Below are 23,473 nucleotides of genomic sequence, written 5' to 3'. Positions count from 1 at the left end.
TACATATTTATTACTCTATTTATTTATTTTACCTGTACATATCTATTCTATTTATTTTATTTTGTTAGTATGTTTGGTTTTGTTCTCTGTCTTCCCCTTTTAGACTGTGAGCCCACTGTTGGGTAGGGACTGTCTCTATATGTTGCCAGTTTGTACTTCCCAAGCGCTTAGTACAGTGCTCTGCACATAGTAAGCGCTCAATAAATATGATTGATGATGATGATGATGAGTCCTCCCATTAGAAATGACTAATGAGCCTCTACCATAAGACTTCACTCAAAGCTCTGCATGATTCTTAAGCCGTTGGATACTCACTCCAGCCCCACAGCACTTAGGTAATAATAACAATAATAATGGCATTTATTAAGCGCTTACTATGTGCAATGCACTGTTCTAAGCGCTGGGGAGGTTACAAGGTGATCAGGTTGTCCCACGCGGGGCTCACAGTCTTCATCCCCATTTTACAGATGAGGTAACTGAGGCACAGAGAAGTTCAATGACTTGCCCAAAGTCACACAGCTGACAATTGGCAGAGCAGGGATTTGAACCCATGACCTCTGACTCCAAAGCCTGTGCTCTTTCCAATGAGCTACACTGCTTCTCTGAGCAGTGGACGTACACAACCTCTACTATTTACCTTAACTCTAACTTATTTTAATTTCTGTCTTCCCCTGTAGACTGTGAGCTCCTAGTGGTCAAAGAGCATGGGCCAGTTAGACAGAGGACCTGGATTCTAAACCCAACTCTGTTCATGGCTGCGTGACCAAGGGCAAGTCATTCATTCATTCAATTGTATTTATTGAGCACTTACTGTGTGCAGAGCATTCTACTGAGCACTTGGGAGAGTACATTATGACAATGAACAGATACATTCCTAGCCCACAATGAGCTTACAGTCTAGAGGGACCTCTCTGTGCCTCAGTTATCTCATCTGTAAAGTAGGAATTAAATCCTACTCCCTCCTACTTAGACTATGAGCCCCAATGGGACAGGGACTGTATCTAGCCTGATTAACCTGTATCTACCCCAGCGCTTAGAACAGGACTTGACACATAGTAAATTCTTATCAAATGCCATCACAATACTACTTGGATTGTGAGCCAGCCCTAAGTGGGGCAGAGACTCTCTTCAACCTGATTAACTTGTATTGTATCAACCCAATGCTTACAGCAATACGTGACACTAAGTGCTTAAGAAATGCCACAATAACAATGATGAGCCCCAGTAGAAATTAAAAACAGATTCTTAGTTTTCCTTATATGCTGGAAGCTGCTAAACCTGGTCATCCACCGTACAGCTAAAAAGTCCACATAAGGTGCCATCTTAGAGCAACTCATCTCCTGTTCCATATTCTTGACATTTAATTTATGGCTAAAACAATGTATCTGTGATTCATATGGGTGAGTTCTGTGCTGAAGCTCCGCCCTCCTGACCCATTTAATACACACTGGTTCTTCTGAAACTTGTAGTATCAGGGCTTAGAGCTTTGTGAGATATTAACCTTATTCTGAAAAGTTAACATATGCCCCACCTGCAGTACAACCTTAACATTCACAGGGTCAGAAATCACACATACTAGACACACAATTTGAAAGACATTTACTTAGCTTGTGCATATTGAGCAAATACTACTGCAACAAATGGAATTAGTTATAATAATAATAATAATGGCATTTATTAAGTGCTTACTATGTGCAAAGCACTGTTCTAAGTGCTGGGGAGGTTACAAGGTGATCAGGTTGTCCCATGGTGGGGCTCACAGTCTTAATCCCCGTTTTCCAGATGAGGCAACTGAGGCACAGAGAAGCAAAGTGACTTGCCCAAAGTCACACAGCTGACAAGTGGTGGAGCTGGGATTTGAACCTGTGAGTTCTGACTCCAAAGCCCATGCCCTTTCCACTGAGTCACACTGCTGGAAATCTGTACCAAGTCTTCCACGTTGTGATTTGGATAATGCTGACCACATACTAGTTAGAACCTCAAAAATATCTATTAAGTAAGTTTGGGGCATGCTTTCTGTGTCAGTAAATGAATCTAGAGAAAAGTCAGAATTATTGAATATATTATTATACCAAAAATGAATTACTGGTTTGGACAATTGAAATAACGATTTTAATTTTAAGATTGTATCACAGGCCATTAGGGTTTCCTGATCTAGGCTTATATTAAATAAACATGATTTCCTGACAACTAGATTTATAGCTGGTGATGCCTATCTCAAATCTTCTACTTTTCTTAATATGCATCTATGTGATTTGCATGTACCTACATAGCATATCCTCATCACAAACCCCTAGCCTCCTACATTTCTCTGGGTGAAACCGCTGTGGCTGCCTTTCTCTTTTTTTGTCTCTCTTTCTCTCCTTTTTTTGGAGCATGAAACATTTGTGCTTATGTATGTACAGTTATAGAGTTGGCTAGATACGATGAGGACATTTCACTCTTTCAGTGCTGACAAGATTCTAGACAGAATTTTTCGGGTCAAACCTTAGCTACCTTAATACTACTGTGGACTCAGACCAAAACACAGCATAGCATATATATTTTCAGCGTGACTGCAGAAGCTTTGAGAGATTAACAGACTTCATTTGGTGATGATGGGAAATTAAGGTACATACCAACCTTCTAAATGACTTGTGAAGCCTGTACCTATTAAAGAAGACACATGCAGCTTCTTGAGAAGTTTTACTAGTTCTCTCATAAACCATTCTTAACATCAAATGCAGGATAGGGTTACTAATAACGACACTTTAGATTGCAGTTAGCTCCACAAATTAAGGCAACACTCACAGCAACCCAGTTTTCCTAGACAGTGCATGAGAATGGCTCAAAAAGATGTTTATATGGTGAATTGTAAAGGTGGTCACAGGCATGGAGAAGGCAGGATAAGTGAGTTAGCTCCTCACTCCTACTTACAGTCTCTGCAATGGCCTCAGGTTCCCCAAGGCTGGAGGTGGATTTCCCCTTGCAGAAATCCAGTAGGAATGGTGTGATTGCAGTATGGAAGACAAAGGGAATGCACTGGGAAAAAACAAGGGGAAAAGTAGAATGTGTGGGGCACACAAACACAGTGGGAAAATACTGTAGCAAATGATGGGGACCAAAGTGCAGAGACAAATCCCTCCTATTTATTTCTGGCCAAGTAGAGGAACAGAGAAGCATAGTGGCCTAATGGATAGAGCTTGGGAGGTAGAAAAGCCAGGGTACAGATCCTGGCTCTGCCTCTTCTCTGCTATGTGACCTTGGGAAAGTCACTTCACTTCTCAGTTTCTCTGTTACCGCTTCTAGACTGTGAGCCCGCTGTTGGGTAGGGACCGTCTCTATATGTTGCCAACTTGTACTTCCCAAGAGCTTAGTACAGTGCTCTGCACACAGTAAGCGCTCAATAAATATGACTGAATGAATGAATAAATGAATGAATGTCAAGGACTGTGTCCAAGCTGGGAAAGCCCCGTGTGGGCAGGGATTGTCTCGCTTTATTGCTGAATTATACTTTCCAAGCACTTATTCAGTACTCTGCACACAGTAAGCACTGAATAAATATGATTTATTGAATGAATGAATGTAACTCCCCAGGTGTTTAGTACAGTGCCTGGCACATAGTCAATCATATTTATTGAGTGCTTACTATGGGCAGAGCACTGTACTAAGTTCCTGGGGGAGTACAATATAACAATATAACAGATACATTACCTGACCACAATGAGCTTACAGTCTAGACAGGGAGACAGAAATGGATACAGAGAAGCAGCATGGCTCAGTGGCTTTGGAGTCGGAGGTTATGGGTTCAAATCCTGACTCCGCCAATTGTCAGCTGTGTGACTTTAGGCAAGTCACTTAACTTCTCTAGGCCTCTGTTCCCTCTTCTGTAAAATGGGGATTAAGACTGTGAGCCCCACGTTGGACAACCTGATCACCTTTATCCCCCCAGCCCTTAGAACAGTGCTTTGCACATAGTAAGTGCTTAACAAATACCATTATTATTATTATTATTATATAAGCAAATGAATCACAGATAATATGTAAGTTCTGTGAGGCTGGGAAGGGACATGAATAAAGGAAGCATGTCATGGTGACAGAGAAGAGAGTGGGACGAGGGGAAATGAAGGCTTAGTCATGGAAGGCCTCTTGGAGGAGATGTGCCATCAATAAGGCTTTAAAGGTCGAAGAGAGTACTTGTCGGTCAGATATGAGGAGGGAGGGCATCCTGGGCCAGAAACAGGTCGTGGACCAGAGGTCAGCAGCGAGATAGATGAAATCGAGGTACATTAAGAAGGTTAGCATTAGAGAAGCCAAATGTCTAGGCTGGCTTGTAGTAGGAAAGTGGAGAAGTGAGGTAGGAGGGGGCAGTGAATGAGTGCTTTCAATCCAATGGTGAAGAGTTTCTGTTTGACGTGGAGGTGGAGGGAGGTTCTTGAGGAGTGGAGAAATGTTAACTGAATGTTTTTGTAGAAAAATGATCTGGTCAGCAGTGTGAAGTATGTACTGGTGTGGGGCGAGGCAGGAGGCTGGAAGGTAAGCAGGGAGGCTGATACAGTAATCAAGGTGGGATAGAGTGATTAGATTAAAATGGTAGCAGTTTAGATGGAGAGGATAGGGTGGATTTTAGTGATGTTCTGAAGGTCAAACAGACGGGATTTAGTTATGGATGGAATATGTGGATTTAATGAGAAAGATGAGTTCATTCATTCATTCAGTCGTATTTATTGAGCGCTTACTGTGTGCAGAGCACTGTACCAAGTGCTTGGGAAGTACAAGTTGGCAACATAAGGATAGCACCAAGATTATGGGCTTGTGAGAAAGGAAGGAAGGAAGGTGGTGCCATCTACTATGATAGGAATTCAGGGGAAGGAGAAGACAACACCCTGAGTCACCTACTGATCCCCTTTACTGCTGTCTGACTTGTTGGACTCTGACGCTTGTCTTCTCAATGCAGAAGCAGCGTGGCACAGTGGCTAGAGCACATGCTTGGGAGTCAGAAGGTCATGGGTTCTAATCCTGGTTCTGCCACTTGTCTGCTGTGTGACCTTGGGCAAGTTCCTTTTCTTCTCCATGCCTTATTTACCTCATTTGAAAAATGAGGATTAAGACAGTGAGCCCCACCTGGGACGGGGACTGTGTCCAACTCAATTTGATTGTACCAACCCCGGCGCTTAGATCAGTGCCTGGTACAGAGTAAATGATTAACAAATATCATAATTGAGGAACAGCATACAATAGTGGAGAGAACACAGACTTGGGAGTCGTGGGTTCAAATCTCAGATCTGCCACTTTTCTGCTGTGTGACCTTGGGCAAATCACTTCACTTCTACGGGCCTCAGTTACGTCATCTGTAAAATGGGGATTGAGACCGTGAGCCCCTCCTGGGACAGGGACTGTGTCCAACTTGATTTGCTTGTGTCCATCCCAACACTTAGTACAGTCTCTGACACATAGTAAGAGTTTAACAAATACCATAATTATTATCATTATTACTAGTGCTAGTACTAAGTCATTATCTACTGTTGAATTGAAGGGCTTTAATTCCTCAATTAAAGTCAATTAGGGATGCTTCAAAGGGAAGGAGAGGGAAATGCACAAGTCAGTGTAAACTTTGCAGAATTATCTCACTGGAAAAGAGTGCCACAAAACCGGTATTGAAAGTCAATGGTGTTTTCATGAAAATGGGCTAAAACAGCATTGTATTAAATAGGGGATGACTGCATATGCATTCATATAGGATCTTCATGAATTCGTAGAAGCTATTACTTTGCTGTGGCACTAAATTATTCAACTTTGTATTTTGCTAGTCGTTGCTCTCTAAAAAAATCAATCAATCAATGGTATTTATTGAGCACTTGCTTGGGACAGTACAATACAACAGAATTGGTATAAGCATATGAGGTGGGAGGATGGGAAGACTTGATTGAACCAAGGTTAAACAGTTTTAGTTAATATTCTACAACTATTATAATGAATATCTACAACAAAATATGAATATACAAAGACTGGTTTTTTAAGAAGTTTCTATTAGAATGATTCATGCATTTCCCTGACACCCATTCAGAATGTATTCAAATCTTACTTTTTTAAATGAAATTTAAACTAGATGAAATACCAGTCCATATAACTAAACCAGAGATAAAAATAATAATAAAAAAGAACAGCTTGACTACTTCAGATTCAGAATTGTAATAGTTGCACCATTTGTCATTAGAATGGATTCATTTGCAAACAACTGATTAATTTGATGGTTAAGTAAGTGTGCAAACCCTTTTTCTTCATATGAAAAATGAAGGAAAGAAACTGAACAGTATTACAGGGGTGTCTATTGTAATGTGCTGCATGCATTCGCCTTATCTAAGTAAAAGAGGCGGAAAAAGCCAATTTATTTAATTTCCCTTTGAGTGAGAACAGGTCTCACTGGCTGAAAGAAATGTTCTTTTCAAAAATTTCCCTTAGAAATTGGTTATTCCTCAGGAGACTGGAGAATTCTTCCCGTTCATAATATAGAAAAAGTACTAAATTAGTGTTAAGAGCTTCTAGGGGGCATGAGATACTGAGAATAGAGTGGATTAATGGCATCACTGAGCAGCATTAGGGAATGTGAGATTTGTGCCACATTTTTTCCTTTTTTTTCCTTTTCTGTTTTTCAAATTCCCAGAGAAGGTGTGAGTAACTCTGCCTGGGATCTGGGATGTAGCTGAATTAACAATCAATCAATCAATCAATTGATTAATTGAGAGAAGCAGCCTGGCTCACTGGGAAGAGAGTCTTTGGAGTCAGAGGTCAGGGGTTCTAATCTCGGCTCTGCCAGTTGTCAGCTGTGTGACTTTGGGCAAGTCACTTGACTTCTCTGTGCCTCAGTTACCTCATCTGTAAAATGGGGATTAAGACTGTGAGCCCCCCTGTGGGACAACTTGATCACCTTGTAACCTATCTAGTGCTTAGAACAGTGCTTTGTACATAGTAAGCACTTAATAAATGCCATTATTATTAATTAATAGTACAGATTAAGTACTTAGTGTGCACAGCCCTATACTAAGTTTTCCGGAGAATACAATGGAGTTGTTAACAATGAGCTGTTTAACAACAACAATAATAATTCTAACAACAATAACAATTGTATCCATTAAGTGTTCACTATGTGTACTAAGTACTGGGGTAGATATCAGATAATCAAGTCCCACAAGGAGCTCACAGTCTAAGTAGAAGGGAAAACAGGTATTGGATCCCCATTTTATAGATAAAGAATCTCAGGCACAGAGAAGTTAAGGACTTGCTCAAAATTGCCATCAATTGGCAGAGCCAGTATTAGAACCCATGTTTTCTAACTCCTAGGCCTGTGTTCTCTCCTCTAAGCCACATTCCTTTTCAGCACCCTTAGAGTTTATTAGGGGTGCAAAATTAAGGTGGAAGTTCTTGGCTGGGGGCGGCTGGAACACAGATAGGAGAGGTTCGGTTGAAACATTTCCAGGCTCTAGGCTCTCCCTTCCTCCTTTCTCTGGCAGTTGGGGGATAAATCTTTCCAGCACGGCTAGTGCGTTCGCAAAAAAATCAGGAAACAGGATTGGACTGATATCTTTTTCACCCCTTCCCCATCTCTGCCTTAGAGGTGCCTCAGGTAGCTCAGATGATGGATAATGTGATCCAAAATTGTCTTTCCTCTCAAACCCTTCATGTTGCCCATCAGTCTCTCCAGACTGGGCAGAAATGGGAATGGATTGACCCTTTCAAGGTCCCTGAGAGAAAGGAAGTTTTTAAAGGCTTTACAGGCAAAGCCTGTTGTGAGAGAGGACGTGCCAATTCTAAATCCAATCCTCAACCCCTCTTCTCTGGCTTGATCCCAAGCTGGGCCTGAGCTGGTCAGGTTGGCATCCACCTGGGTTTTGAGCAAATGGCTTCACTGAAAGGGAAACAGCTGGCCTATCCATCAATAGCAAGTCCTGCCACCACCTTTGGTCTAGCATCTCATAAAGAGGGAAAATTTAAGATGGTTTCCCCTTCCTTGGCAACTAGGTGTCAGAAACCCAGTAGCAACAGCTACTTTCCCATCCCACCCTTGGGCTATGATGATCAGCTTGTTTAACCAACCAAGGGTGATGTTGAAGGGGGAGAAGGGGGTTCTTGGCTTTAATTCTTTAATCCTTCATTTTTAATACTTTAATGGGTGTTCCCCTTGTAGAGCAGGAGGAAAGCATTTCCAACCTAAATAAAATCCCCTTTCCATGGTGTATTACCATGCCCCTGGGGTTGGCAGGTCTTAAAGTTTAGTAAGTCTGTAAATAACTTCAAAACACAATAGATGTGTGCTCTCTCTCTCTCTCTCTCTCTCTCTCTCTCTCTCTCTCTCTCTCTCTCTCTCTCTCTTTTCTTTTCCTGCTCATAAACTCCTTCTTTGAGACTGAAGCTGGGCAGGACTCCAGAGCGGCAGTAGCAGCAACAACAAGCCAGGAGTTCAAAGTTAGCAGCAGTTACTCAACTTCCAGCAGCTCATTTCATCCAGACCCATTAGTGAGCCTGAAACTAAGAGGAGCTAAGCAGAGAGAAGGAGCAGCAACTTTGACGACATCCACCTCCCACCACTCACCAAAACAGATTGTTTGAGGATTGTTCATGGGGTAACCTTCCTAAGTGACCATGGCACCTTTTGGAAGAAACCTGTTAAAGGCTCGGAATAAAAACAGGTGGGAGAGAGAGAGAAAGAGAGAGACAGAGAGAGAGAGAGAGAGAGTTTGTGTGTGTATGTGTGTGCGTGTGTGTAAGTTTTCTGTTTTGTTTTGCAGTTTGACTTTTCAAAGAAAAATGTTGCAGGAGAATGTGAAGCTTCAGGCACCCGTGATTTGAAAAATCGCAAGCACCTCCATCCAGGGTTTATTATTCATTCAGTTATGGTAGAGGTGATCAAAAGTGACCTGAACAAAATAATTAAAAGGAAGGGAGTGATTATGTTTTCTTCCTTTTGTGTTTTTTCTGTCTACCCTGGTTGTCCTTTAGCTGTCCCCCTTTTCTAGTGCATTCCAGAGCAGCATTTGCAATAGAAAGTAAATCTTGAAGCTGCCCAGGCAGGAAGTAAATATAGTTCAGGAGCTCAGAGGAGAGAGTGAGATTCAAATGCAAATGTACCAGGACTCAGAATTGTTAATTAGAGCAAAAACTGCACCACCCCTATGCAGTCTGCAAACAAAGAACATTTGGATCTCCAATAGCAGAGCCCCTCCTTCTCTCCCATAATGAAAAAGTTCTATCTGAAACCGGTGTATTCCTAAAGTAGATTTCATTCTGCATGTAAACTGATTCTTCAACTTTTCAGAGGTTTAAATGTCTGTATGAGCAGGGTCTTGAAGCTTATAGAGGCATCATCTGGATTTCCTGGTCATTTTATATTCCACGATTGCAAATTCACTTCAGTAATTCAGGGCTTCTTATTTTAAGGTAGAAATAGTTGGCAGAACTTGGAACACAAAGTTATGTTTCAGTGTCTACTAAAGTGTATTTCTTAGTTCGCTTCTAAGTTTTCAACTCTATAGTTTTGAATGCTCACGGGTTTTACTCTTGTGGCATGCGGGATATATTTAGTCATGCTTGTTTGTACATGCTAGACTTAGTATAAGTTATAAGCTCACAATTACATGAGATGATAGTGTGATTATTTTTAAAGACTAGAATATTACAGACGTTGAAATTTTTAATGTAAAATGTCATCCATGTATATCTCATGTACATACCCTGATGCTCTCACTATCTCATTATTGGAATTCCCTTTTAAATCTCAAAGCCAAAAGCTTTGTTATTTTCCAGTCTCCTGGTATTGTACGCATAGACTTCCCAATAATGAAATGAAGTACTATCTGAACTTCAACAAATACAATAATGTGGTTTGGACATTGTTTAATCATGATAATGTTGTCATTATTATTAATTTAGTACATTGCTTTACTCATGGTAATTTGTATGAATCAATGGAGAGACATCTTCCTTAATGAAAAAGCAGAACACATGTGCTATCATAAAATATCAGAATTATAAAGAGTATATTGACAAATAATAGCCTGCTCAGAATTTCAGTAAGGTAGATAGTGTTTTGAACTTCCCAGAATTTTTTTTCTTATGCTTGATGTACTAGGAATTTTTCACTATTTCAATATTTTTATGTTAGGAACCAAACAGCAATCAAATAAACCTACCTATTTGTAGCTCAATGATCCTTGTTCACAAGAGAATATTTTTCACCCAAATTACATCAGCCAACTAATTGTTTCATCAACTAATGGTGAAAGTCTGTTAATTCACGTCAATTGCAAAAAACTGGTGAGTAGAGTAGTCTAAGTGTTTTTAGGGGAGAATCTGCATCAATCAAGCAATCACTAAAACAATGAATAAGAAATGAATCATTTAAAAGATTCAGAGCTTCCTTGCTTCTCTTTGTTAGTCTTTAATATGCTGGAGTTTCATTTTGAACACAGTACTGGCAGAGATGAAATTTAATGGCGGTGACAGGGAGGGCATACGGAAACTGCTGAACTGGTAAAAAAAAGACAAGTGATTCCCTTTAAGATTTTTTTACATTACTTTTGAATAGATAACCACAGCATGTTTGTGCCATAAATTTTTTTTAGTAAAATAAAAATATAAAAATTCATATATTTTTAACTGAGATGGCAAATAATCCATATGTGGCACAGGGATTTAGCTATAAAGACAATTTAGTTTTCTCCAGGAGTCTTTGAGAAGTCCCTTCATATCTTTGATTACAGGTGATTATAGGTCAAGTGAATTAGGTTAGTTGAACATGTTTTCGTGGTTGTAGAAACTAATATTCAAAGCCACATCAAAGTACTCAAGGGTAAATTTATTCATGGTACACATCAAGGGTAAATTACATTCCATTTACATGAAATATAAGTTCTGTTAGAAATGTGATTTGTCTTCACAAAATTAATATAATGAGTGTAGTGGCCCTGATTAGAGAATATATACTTCAGTTTGTTTTAGACAGAACACTGGGTTCTTTCAAACACATTTTAAAAAGACGAATTTAAGCACATATTTACTTAGTTTCACATTTATCTCAATGTCAAAATATAGTTAAACCAAACTTTATCATAACCGGCAACTAGAAAGCTAATAGGCTCTTTGTAGATACATTGTATCTACATAGGCCACATCATTTATCATTAATCTATTCATTGAAATCTTTCTATTTTCTCAACTTTCCTACGTAACCAACTTAGTTTCTCTCAAGAAGCTATTTATTACTAGAGAAGGCCAACATTAAAATGAGAAAATACCTGATCTGGTTGGGAAACTTAGAAGGGTAAAAGCAACACGAAGATAAGGAAAAGGAGGATATGCTGAGAAAGTACCACGTCTTATTTATTCATTATTATCAAAAAAACTTGTACTTGATCAAACATAATAACGTGACAACTATTTGAAGAATCTTGTGGGGTATCATTTAAGTCTGTCATTAATGAATAGAGCTACTGTTCTACAAAGCACCAGTTAAACTGATACTTAAAGTACTAAACATTTGAGAGAAATTGAATTACTCTCATTCTGCCAGGTAGGTAATCTTTCCTCTGGTTGAAACACCTTAGAAAAGCAGGTTGAAAAAAACATTCTTGGCAAAGTATAAATATTGCCACATCTCATGACATGATGCAGTTGATAGAGCAGTTTAGTTTAGATAGTCATAAGGTTCATGTGCTTTTAAACAAAAGGAGTGAGGTATTTTTACACTGTTTTAATAATTCACACTATTGAATTATTTAATGAATTTGAATCAAAAGATTGCAAGATAATTGAACAATGACAGTTTAACTGGATGCTGTTTGCTAAAGTTGAACCAGTTCAGTATGCCAACCGAAATAATTTGCAGCAACTCAGCTCTATCCATGTTTCTACATCTAAATTTTATCTTTCAACCAGATTCTTGAAATTTAGAAGACTGCAGTAAAAACATTTTTACTTTGGCTATAGTAAATTAAATTTTCACTGCCAAGACCCTGAACTGGTATTCATCTCACTAATGGAAATACTTTGGAAGAGATGAAGGCTGTGAGAAGGAGCATGGCCTAATGGATCTCTATCCATGGCCCTGGGAGTCAGAAGGTCATGGGTTCTAATCCAGGCTCTGCCACTTATCTGCTGTGTGATCGTGGGCAAGTCACTTCACTTCTCTGGGCCTCAGTTACCTCATTTGTAATATGGGACTGAGGCTGTGAGCCCCACATGGAGCAGGGACTGAGTCCAACTTGATTTGCTTGTATCCATCCCAGCGCTTAGAGAAGTGCCTGGCACAAAGTAAGTGCTTAACAAATGCCATGATTATTAGGATAGTTTTAATTTCTGACCAACCCAGTAGCAGGAAAATACAATTACTTCCTTCAGAGGGAACATTCTAACCAACTTTTCTTCCTACCTGTTTCCTGTTCTACGAAAAACACTGAGAAAATAACTGTTATAGAACTTTCTTAGCATTTATATCACTCTTGTTCTGGGAAGTGAATCTGCAGTTTAAATCGGTTTTAATAATAATTGAAATGCAGATGTTGGAAAACCAGTCCTCCGATATTTCCGCTTAAATGCAACACGGGAATGTACCAGTGTCTTCAATTAATTACCCCAATCCTACGGAGCTGTTGAATCCTGAAACCAGATTCATTATTGAAATGCTACAGAGCTGCCTTGGGTTGAAACTAGAGTCATTTTAGGTAATCGTCACCACTCAGAAGCTCCTGATTTGGCTCTTCTGTGTTCCTTCCACTGGGATTTCAGGTGACTCAGAAGAGTCATGAGATCGGTTTGATAGGAAGACAGTTTATTCCAAATCACCAGCTGTGCTCAACCTTCTTAGGACCTCACCAGATGCACACTGGACACCCATCCCGAGAAGTCATCCTGCAAGGTTTCAGGTGAACAAGGCCCGAACTTCCAATGTGTGGAAGTGTTGCCACAATCAGCAGCATCTCTGGGCAGAAGATACAGAAAATCTACCCCAACTTTTATCTTTTTCAATTTAGGTTGATAGTTCTGGCAATTATACAGATTAGTACAGTGCTCTGCACACAGTAAGTGCTCAGTAAATAAGACTGAGTGAATGAATTAGAATTTCACTGTAAAATTTTATTTAAAAATTAGTTTTGCATGTTGACGGTGTTTTAAAATCAATAAGAAATCAAAGCATAAAGAATGGAATCTTAGCACGATGAAATGGTGCTCTCTTTTAATGAATGGCATTTCTGAACCCAGTGAAAAAATGGGAAGCATGACAATATGATGCACAACTCTCCAACTGAGAATCGGAGAGCAAAATGGCAACTGTCCATGACGGCTGCCCCTGCATGTTTTCAGTGAGGTTTTTCACTGTTATGCTCTGTTCTTGGACCCTTCTTTTCACTTCTTAGGTTCTTGCCTTTTCAACATATCAAGAGGAGGAATTCAAGCAAAATATTTTTGCAATTTAAAGTTACCTCCTGAGTTCAGATCCCAAAATGGGAAAAATCCAATATTCTGTCTCATATTCTTAAGGATATGTCGTGTTAACAACCACCTGAGTATTTTTTTTGTCTTCAATTACCTATTAACTACAAAGAACTTTCTTAATATCATTATTTTGCACTTTTTCTAGAAAAATAATCCTGGAAAAACAAAAGGGTTTTTTTAATCTTGTTTTGGTTTGGGTTTTTTGTAGTTGTTTGGGTTTGTTTGCTCTGTTGTTGTTAGGTTTGGTTTGGTTTTCCGGTTTGGTTTGGTTTTCTGAAGAGTTAATTAGTGTCTTTGGAGTAGGTAGTAATTTCACTGCTGAAGAGAACACAGAGGACTGATAGCCAGAAGACAAAGTTTTCATATTGGTTATTAAAACTTGCAATACATACCTAAGCAATAGGTAGTTTTGTGATTACTCTGTGTAAGGAAATAGAGTATTAAGTGATGGTGATTTAATTCTGTTTTGAAATCCAAGTATGTGGGTGGCAAATGTCAGCATTTTCAGGAGTTATCTGTATTTATTCATATTAGAATTAACTCCATTTCTAAACACAGCGCTTCATGTGGACTATTTCAAGTGTGGGCACATAATTTTTATGACTTCATATTTATCACAATCTATACTGTAAGCAGTATAGTAGATTTTCCCAAATTCATAAGCACAGCACACATGTTGGACTAATTAAAGCCTACCTTGATGTTTGGAGAGACACATCTTTAATAGCTATTCAAATAAACTGTAGGGCAGAACCTGTAGTTTTCAAGATTTTTACATTTGTTTCTGAAAATAGGTACATAGCTTCAATATCCCAAATTTTGATGATCCTTTGAAATTTTGGCCTTTTTTTTTATCCCCAAGAAGCAGAGCAACCATAACGTGAAGCGCAAGGCAAGACACCTAATGCAAAGGTGTGTGGAGAATAGCCATTAAAAAGTGAAAGTTCTTGCCGATTTAGTTTTTCGCCCAGTCATTCCTGCAATTACTCAGGCTAAGTGGCTGAAAGCTTTAGTTTTGGGCCACAATAGTCCTGCAGAGTCCCTGTTTGTTGGGACATCGGGTACTGCACATTTGAACTGATCAACTCTAACTTTGTGGCATCCTAGACTAAGGCAAATGCTTCATTTCGTGAAAAATCAAATTTGATCAGAAATGCACCCTTTTCATTCTGAGGATATGGATGAATGGAGTTTTTTTGTGGGTTTGCGGTGTGCAATCTATCAGTGGTATTTGCAGAGGCATCACTTTCAGAGAGTAATGAAAGTTCCCCTCCTGGCTTCCAAAGGGAATGTTTCCTAAGCCCAGAAACCACGTGGAGCAAAGACTTGTTCTGATGATTTTGACACCTGTCTACATGTTTTGTTTCGTTGTCTGTCTCCCCCTTCTAAACTGTGAGTCCGTTGTTGGGTAGGAACCGTCTCTATATGTTGCCGACTTTTACTTCCCAAGTGCTTAGTACAGTGCTCTGCACACAGTAAGCGCTCAATAAATACGACTGAATGAATGTATGAATCTGGGTCCAGAACCTACCAGAAGTCAATCAGTCAATGGTATTTATTAAGCGCTTAATGTATGCAGAGCACTGAACTAAGAGCTTGGAAGAGGACAACACAATACTATAACAGATGCATTTCCTGCCCACAACGAGCTTACAGTCTAGAAGATTGAATGCCACACTGATGCCCAGCCCCAGACCCCTACGCACTGACAGAACTGAGCCAGATGGTTGGAATACAGTTCATTTAGGTCATGGATGGACTGGCGCCATCCCGTCTCATCCTTCCCATGACCCTCCTGCCCCTGCCCATCTCTTGGATGCCCTCTCACCCCTTGGCCGACAGGCAGTCCCATTCCAGCTCCTTCCCCCAGCTGGTGAAGGAGCCCCCCAGCCACACAACCCCCCACCCATGATGACCTGGAAGGGCCCACCATCCCCAGGCATCATAACGTTGACCTCCACTGACTCTGCTCCTGCACCCAGGGTCTTTGCTTGGCTCCTGTTAGTCATTCATTCATTCACTCATATTTGCAGCATGGCTCAGTTGGAAAGAGCATGGGCTTTGGAGTCAGAAGTCATGGGTTCAAATCCCGGCTCCACCAATTGTCAGCTGTGTGACTTTGGGCAAGTCTCTGTGCCTCAGTTACCTCATCTGTAAAATGGGGATGATTTGAGCACCACTGTGAACCTCCCATGGGACAGCCTGATCACCTTGTAACCTCCCCAGCGCTTAGAACAGTGCTTTGCACATAGTAAGTGCTTAATAAATGCCATTATTATTATTATTATTAGGTACTTACTGTGTGCAGAGCACTGTACAGTCATCCCCAGTCACTGCCCAGTTACCACAGGAGAACTCTGCCTAGGATGATCAGTTGCCCTGTTTCATACTGGATGGTTTGGTTTTCAGCTGGTCTGTGCCCTCTATGGAATGGGTAAAAAAAAAAAATAGTGGTATTTGTTAAGTTCTGTGTGCAAGGTATTGTCCAAAGATCATGGGTGGATAGAAGCAAGTAGAGTGTCAGTCACGTATGTGTCTGGAATTTTAACTTAGACCATGGCTCAGGATCCACCAGTGAGTTTGGGACCTGGGAGAGGAGCATGAAGGCTCTGAGGCAAGGTTGGGGGTGGGTCGGTCAGGGGTTCCCCCAACTGCAAGAAGTAGTGTGGTCTAATGGATAAAGTATGGGCCTGGGAGTTAGAAGGACCTAGGGTCCAATTCCTCCTCCGCCCCTTGTTTACTATGTGACCTTGAATAAGTAACTTCACTTCTCTGAGAAGAACGTGGAAAATGGAGATGAAAACTGTGAGTCCCACGTGGGACATGGATTATGTCCAACCTAAGTATCTTGTATCTGCTGCAGGACTTCGTACAATGCCTGGCACACAGTAAGTGCTTAAAAATAATTAAAAAAACACTGAGAAGTACTCTACATTGAGGAGGTATTTATGTAGTTTCATAACTTGATGTGTTTGATGTAATCACGGTACACGGCTTGCCTGTCATAAGCACGTGACAGACATCCTTTGGTATTTACGAAACCCATCAATGCCACTCTACTCCAGGCCCTTGACAAAATGGACACCCTGCTTGGTCTCAGACTTATTTCTGGGCTCCAGTGCCAAGTCCAGAATTCCAGAGCCAGGGAGGGGAATAGTGGTCTATTGGGAAGAGCATGACTAAGTGGAAATGAATTTAGGAGGCCTTTCCAGACTGAGCCCCCTCCTTCCTCTCCCTCTTCTCCCCGTCTCCATCCCCCTACCTTACCTCCCTCCCTTCCCCACAGCACCTGTATATATGTATATATGTTTGTACGTATTTATTACTCTATTTATTTATTTTACTTGTACATATCTATTCTGTTTATTTTATTTTGTTAATATGTTTTGTTTTGTTCCCTGTCTCCCCCTTCTAGACTGTGAGCCCACTGTTGGGTATGGACCGTCTCTATATGTTGCCAACTTGTAATTCCCAAGTCCTTAGTACAATGCTCTGCACACAGTAAGCGCACAATAAATACAATAGATTGATTGACTGATTGGAAAGATCACAGGTCTAGGAGTCAGAAGACCTGCATCTGCCACTTACTTGCTGTATAACAAGGTGTTCACTTTCATGTGCCTTGGTTTCCTCATCTGTAAAATGAAAATAAGGTACCTGTTCTCCTCTCTATACTGAGAGCTCCACGTAGGACCAGGATTGTGAATGACCTGATTACCTTGTATCTTCCCCAGTGCTTGATATAATGTTTGGCACATATTAAGTACTCAATAAATACCACCATAATTGTTCATATTATTATGAATGTATTAATAATTATTAACGGCACTGAGTTCCACAAGACTTGGGTAGTTACAGCCAAATGGCATGTATAATGACTGTTGCCATAATCCTGACTCTATTTCTGTCCACATCCAGGTTCAAGGGACGGGGCATATTAACTATTGCTGATTGTCATTATTATTATTATTGTTATTATTATTATCTTACCCCCAAAGTTGGGGGACTAAAGCTAATGGTTCCTATAAACTGTAAGCTTGTTGTGGGAAGGGAATGTGTCTACCAATTCTGTTATTTTGTGCTTTCCAAATCGTTTAGTATAGTGCTCAGCACACAGTAAGCAACTCAGTGCATATGATGGATGGATGAATTGATTGATTTTGCCTCCATGGTGCCAGTGCTGTGGGGCAATGGAGCTGATTAGGTTGTGTTTTAGTAACATATATTTAGATATAAAAATAATTATATTTTTCACTTCAATCATTTTGGGAGGACTTTTTATTTGGTATCTTATCAAACATACATAGGCATAACCTCATTTCAATAGTAAGAACAGTACTGTGGTTAAATCTCCCATGCATGATGTTCTCCATTTTAATAGTCTTTTAAACCTGTCTTTATAGAGTGCTTATTGAGGGAGTGGGTAAAAATCCAACCCTAATAAGGCACTTGGAAGTCAAAAGGCAAGGGAGGGCCTGTTCTAAGCATGGGAAGAAGCACGAAAGAAGAGTAGGTGCAGGAAACAAAGGAAACATCATCATCAAATAAAGTTTATTAAGCAGCCACAGATGACAGGCTTAGACAAGACAAGGGAATATGACAAACTGTAGAAAAGAGATATAGAAGTGGGCAGGGTGATGTGAGTCCCAATTGTCTCTGACGTGGGAGTATTGTGGAACAGAAATCTGAAAAACAAGGAACAGTGCAGTGTGAACATTCTGAGTAGATTGATTAATCGAACCATTCTGAATTATGGTTAAAGAATAGGGATCAGAAATGGGGAATGATATTCTCTTTCCAAGTGTTTCTTCATTTTTAACACTGAATCAAATGCTAACTTCCACATGTCTATTTTATAATCTATCTATAGAGAGATGTATAGATGTTTCTCCTTCTAGACTGTAAGCCCACTGTTGGGTAGGGATTGTCTCTGTTGCCAAATCGTACTTTCCAAGCATTTAGTACAGTGCTCTGCACACAGTGAACACTCAATAAATATAAATGAATGAATATAAAATCAAATTGTAAAACTTTTTTGGATTAATTTTTTAAACAAATTGGCTGCTATCTATTTGACTCGATGGCTAATTACTACATATTTTCAGTTTTGTTTCAGATATATGTATGCATATCTATCCTTCATACTCAAGGACATCACTGATGGTGAAATTCACTTGTGAATGCAAGTGTGACTGAAAAGGACAGCTAGTGCAGAACTTATGTCAACTGCAGGCTCTAGTCTGTAAGCTCATTGTAGTCAGGGAATGTCTCCGTTTTTTGTTATATTGTGCTCTCCCAAGTGCTTAGTATGGTGCTTTGCACACAGTAAGTGCTCAATAAATACGACTGAATGAATAAATGCTGCACACAGAAAGGCTGTCTACCTCCACATTGTCATATTTGTTGTTTGCAACACCTTAAACTAAACAGTTTTAGTTTTACTTTTTGCCTTGTCTCATGATCTTTAGGAATTTGGGGATTTTCTGCTCTAAAAGAACCACCTCTTTCTTGGTTGCTGTGTGCACTTGTGGTTGTTTTGGGGTAGATATAGTTTCTGACATGACATTTGTCTCTCTGGAATAAACATCCTTAAAGACAGTACTAAATGATGGAATAATTGTGGAGAGTAGGCCAAAGGGTATATAAATATAGTGCACTCACAGAGAGAACATCACCGCTTGAGTAGTACTACCTATTAGAGATCAGATTCTGTAGGAAGGTAAGGATCTTGCAATCTTCAATGCCACAGTGGATAAAGGTATCTGAAAAGTTAGTGCTTTGTAATACCAAAAGTAGACTGTAACGGCATATATATGTTAGCGATTGACAAGTGAAACAAACATTTGGAAAAATGAGTTTAAAATATGATTTTAAGTGGAAAAGATTTTTTTTTATTATACAGTGAGAAATGCTTTCCCAGGAAGTACTTACAAGATATTTACATTAAAATATATGCGGGACCTTTGTTGCATGACAGAGTTCTAAGAATACCTAAGTTTAAGTTTATGGATATATCTTAAATCTATATTTCATAATTATATAAGCAGAATTTTATATTCACATATGTATTTTGAGAATGTAATTAGGTGAGGATAATGGAATTGAATGTTGTTCCAATGAAACAGCTATAAAATATAACCATGTTAATTGCAACTCAGGTTTTATTTATAAAGATGGACTTGTTTAAAAAAATAAAACCAATACTCACTTACACTATATAATCATCATTCTAGAATCCTTCAGAATCCTTGATCTTTAACCAAGACACCCACTGAAAATTGGCAGAACAGTTCAAGAAAGTAAAATTGCAGTCATAATTTTACATGCCATTTTTCACAGATTTGAAACATTTAGGATATAATGAAAATCATTCAGGTCAATTGAATTCTTTTGTTAATATAGCCAGAATACAGATAGAAATAATTTAATGTTACATTACAAAAAAAGTACTTGTTTTATATCAAAGCACAATAGAATAATGAATACATCAGTGTTATTTATTGAATGCCTACTCTTTGCAGAGTACTCTATTAAGCGCTTGGGACAGTGCAATAGTTAAAAGACACAAGGAGCTTGCAGTCTAGTAGGGAAGTCAGACACAATGTAATTTGAAGATAAGGGGAATATGAAATGTATATGTGGATGAGTATGTGCTTAAATAATAGGGCATGTAAAACAGTGTATAAAGGAGTGCTACAGTTGGTTGAAGTGTACAAATGCGTAGGCTTTGTAGTAGTAGTAGTATTTATTGAGTGAATAATATGTGCAAAGCACAGTTCTAAGCACTGGGGCAGAAATACGCAGGTGAAATATACACAAGCTAATGGTAAGGGAGGGGAAAGGGGGCTAAAGGGGAGGTAGAAATTTGGGGGAATTTGACCTGGAGAGAAGAAAAATTAATCTCCTGCAGAAGATGTGCTATCCAAAGGGCTTTGAAAATGGGAAAGCTGTCATCTGTTTGATTTGAGAGGAAGGGGGGTCCAGGCTGGAGGAAGAATGTGAGCAAGAGTTGTAGGAAGGAGATCCCAGGAAGAGCTACAGTGAGTAGATTAGCTTTGGAAGAACAGAAAGTGCAAACTTGAGTATGGTGGAGAAGTAAGAAAGGGAGAGCTTGTGGAGTACTTTGAGTGCATGGTCAAAAGTTTGTGCCAGATACAGAGGACTGGGTAACCACTTGAGGGTCGAAGACATGTGCAGATGCATTTAGAAAAATGAACCCAGCATCCAAGTATAATGTGGACTGGAGAAAGGGGGGAACTAGGGACATGCTTGAGGACATTGGTTTAGTGGTCAAACTGAGGTATAAATGCCTGAGTCAGGGAGGTGGCCATTTGATGAAACAGGAAGAGGACGATCAGGGAAATGTGTGAAGAAAAAATCACACAGAATTTAAACAGAGTGAGAAGTAAGGGATAATGCCAAGGTTGTAGGCTTCAGCAACAGGTAATAGGTTTTGCTGGGAAATGTGATGGAAATGTTAGGTGAAAGAGAACACTTGGAAGAAAGATGAAAAATTTAGTTTAAAGCATATTAATCCCAAAGTTTCCGCAGGAGATGTCCTGGAGGCAAGAGCAAATGTGAGATTTCAGATGAAGTGTGAAGTCTGAGTTAAAGAGATAGATGTGGGTGTCGTCCACATAGATGTGCTTCACTCTCAGCTTTAAGGCTGTCCATCACCTCACCCCCTCCTACCTCACCTCCCTTCTCTCCTTCTACAGCCCATCCTGCACCCTCCACTTCTCTGTGCTAACCTTCTCACTGTGCCTTGTTCTTGCCTGTCCTGCTGTCGACCCCCGGCCCACGTCCTCTCCCTGACCTGGAATGCCCTCCCTCTGCACATCCACCAAGCTAGCTCTCTTCCTCCCTTCAAAGCCCACTGAGAGCTCACCTCCTCCAGGAGGCCTTCCCAGACTGAGCCCCTTTTTCCTCTCCTCCTCCCCAACACCCCCGCCCTTCCTCCTTCCCCTCCCCACAGCACTTGTATATATTTGTACAGATTTATTACTGTATTTACCTGTACATATTTACTATTCTATCTATTTTGTTAATGATGCGCATATAGCTATAATCCTATTTATTCTGACGATTTTGACAACTATCTACATGTTTTGTTTTGTTGTCTGCTTCCCCCTCTAGACTGTGAGCCTGTTGTTGGGTAAGGACCATCTCTATATGTTAACGACTTGTACTTCCCAAGTGCTTAGTTCAGTGCTCTGCACACAGTAAGCACTCAATAAAGACGATTGAATGAATGCATGAATGAATGAATGTGGGTAGCTGAAGCCATAGGAGTGGATAAGCTCCTTTGAGGAATAAGTGTAACATCTTGAAGGACACCCTTAGTGAAGAGCCACCAAAAATCACTGAGAACCGTCAACTGGAGAGGTAGGAAGAATGATACACCAGATGATCTGAAACCAGATTTCAGAAGATAAAGAAGTGTCTTGGTGTAAGGGAAATGGAGGCTGCAGGGTCATATAAGAGAAGCAGCATGGCTCAGTGGAAAGACCACAAGCTTGGGAGTCAGAGGTCAGGGGTTCTAATTCCGACTCCACCACTTGTCTGCTCTGTGACTTTAGGCAAGTCGCTTAATTTATCTGTGCCTCATTTCCCTCATCTGTAGAATGGGGATTAAGACTGTGAGCCCCATGTGGGACAACCTGATTACCTTGTATCCCCCCCAGCGCTTAGAACAGTGCTTGTCACATAGTAAGTGCTTAACAAACGCCACCATTATTATTATTATTTTGAGGAGTTTGGAGTAGAATAGGATTAGGGAGGTTGGATGAAGGTGTGTGAGCCTGCAGTGGACTCTGGAATTTTTTGTTTAATGAAGCATGGGAGAGATATGATCAGGTTTGAAAGCAGAGAGAAAGGAGTCATCAGAAAGTGAGTGGTTGAAGATGGAAGTCAGGGAAGGTAGATTATGTGCAGTTGTTTTTAGGAAATGAGGTCATATAGGGTAGAAGGCCCTTGTTGAGGATGTGGATTTTGAAAGCTAGTGGACGATCTCTTGAGGCTGCTGGGAAGGATAAAAGAGGAATTATGGTGGGAAGGAATTGCAGAAGTGAGGGACTGGGCATTAGGAAGCTCTCATCTTTTGGTTTCAGTCTTGCTGAAAAATGGTGGACAACTTCATCAGGGTCAAGAGAAAAGGAGCTAGGGACACCAGACAGGCAGGAAAGTCAGATAATTAAATCCCATGGTATTGGCACAGCTCTTACTAGTTGGATAATTGTGAAATCGGATAATACTTGGGGATTAGAAATGCCGTTTAAACGTTACCACCTAGCAGTTAAGAACATTAGGATACTCATTTTCCATGGTATGGAAATTAGAGTGCTAGGTCATCCTAGTTAATTCTGGCATTTGGCCAGGTGCCTAGAGCAAGGTCGAAGAAAAATTGAGGTACAAAGATTGTCGTCTATACATACATGGATAGAGTGGCTTCCCTTGTCTTGAAAACTGATTTCTAAGTCTAAATACGCATAAACATTGAAGTCATATTTTGATGTTTACAGCTGATCACAAGTATATTGAAAAAACAATTTCATGGACATTTTATGAGAAAAACATGGTTTTATTTATGGTCCTATTGGCTTTGTTCAAGAAACTTTCTTAAGAGTAATGTAATGATGAATGTGTTTCATTTCTTTTCCCCTATATCTGAAGAGCCGGGAGGAATAAAACCAATTGATGGAATATGGACCTCCTCATGACTACATTCCATAAAAGTAGCAGAAGCACAATTATTTTAGAAAAGATATACATTTTTCTTCATGATCACTGCTTAACTTTCACCTTTTACTTTTAGCATGAATATACTGACTTTGAAACCTGGAATCTATATAATATTCACATAAATACAAACTGTATCTTTCTTTTAGAATTAAACTTCTAGGCTTTAGCACCCGGGCTAATAATTTGAAAATCGATCTTTTACAAAAACGTAGTACATCTATTATAAATGCTCAGTGCTTCTTTAGGGACATGAAATTAGGGTATC

The 23,473-nt window shown here is 39.8% G+C and overlaps 1 protein-coding gene across 1 annotated transcript in view; it reads left to right on the top strand.

Moving 5' to 3' along the window:
- Positions 1 to 8,578: 8,578 nt before the first annotated feature.
- RASSF9 (Ras association domain family member 9) overlaps positions 8,579 to 23,473 on the top strand; it is a 30,655-nt gene continuing 15,760 nt past the window's right edge. The window contains exon 1 of the mRNA XM_038756699.1: positions 8,579 to 8,666. Coding sequence (XP_038612627.1) covers positions 8,620 to 8,666 — 47 coding nt within the window. The 5' untranslated portion in view covers positions 8,579 to 8,619. The remainder of the gene's footprint in view (positions 8,667 to 23,473) is intronic.

Source organism: Tachyglossus aculeatus, chromosome 14 (assembly GCF_015852505.1).
Source record: "Tachyglossus aculeatus isolate mTacAcu1 chromosome 14, mTacAcu1.pri, whole genome shotgun sequence".
Taxonomy (NCBI): domain Eukaryota; kingdom Metazoa; phylum Chordata; class Mammalia; order Monotremata; family Tachyglossidae; genus Tachyglossus; species Tachyglossus aculeatus.
This window is presented reverse-complemented; position numbering and strand designations above follow the sequence as displayed.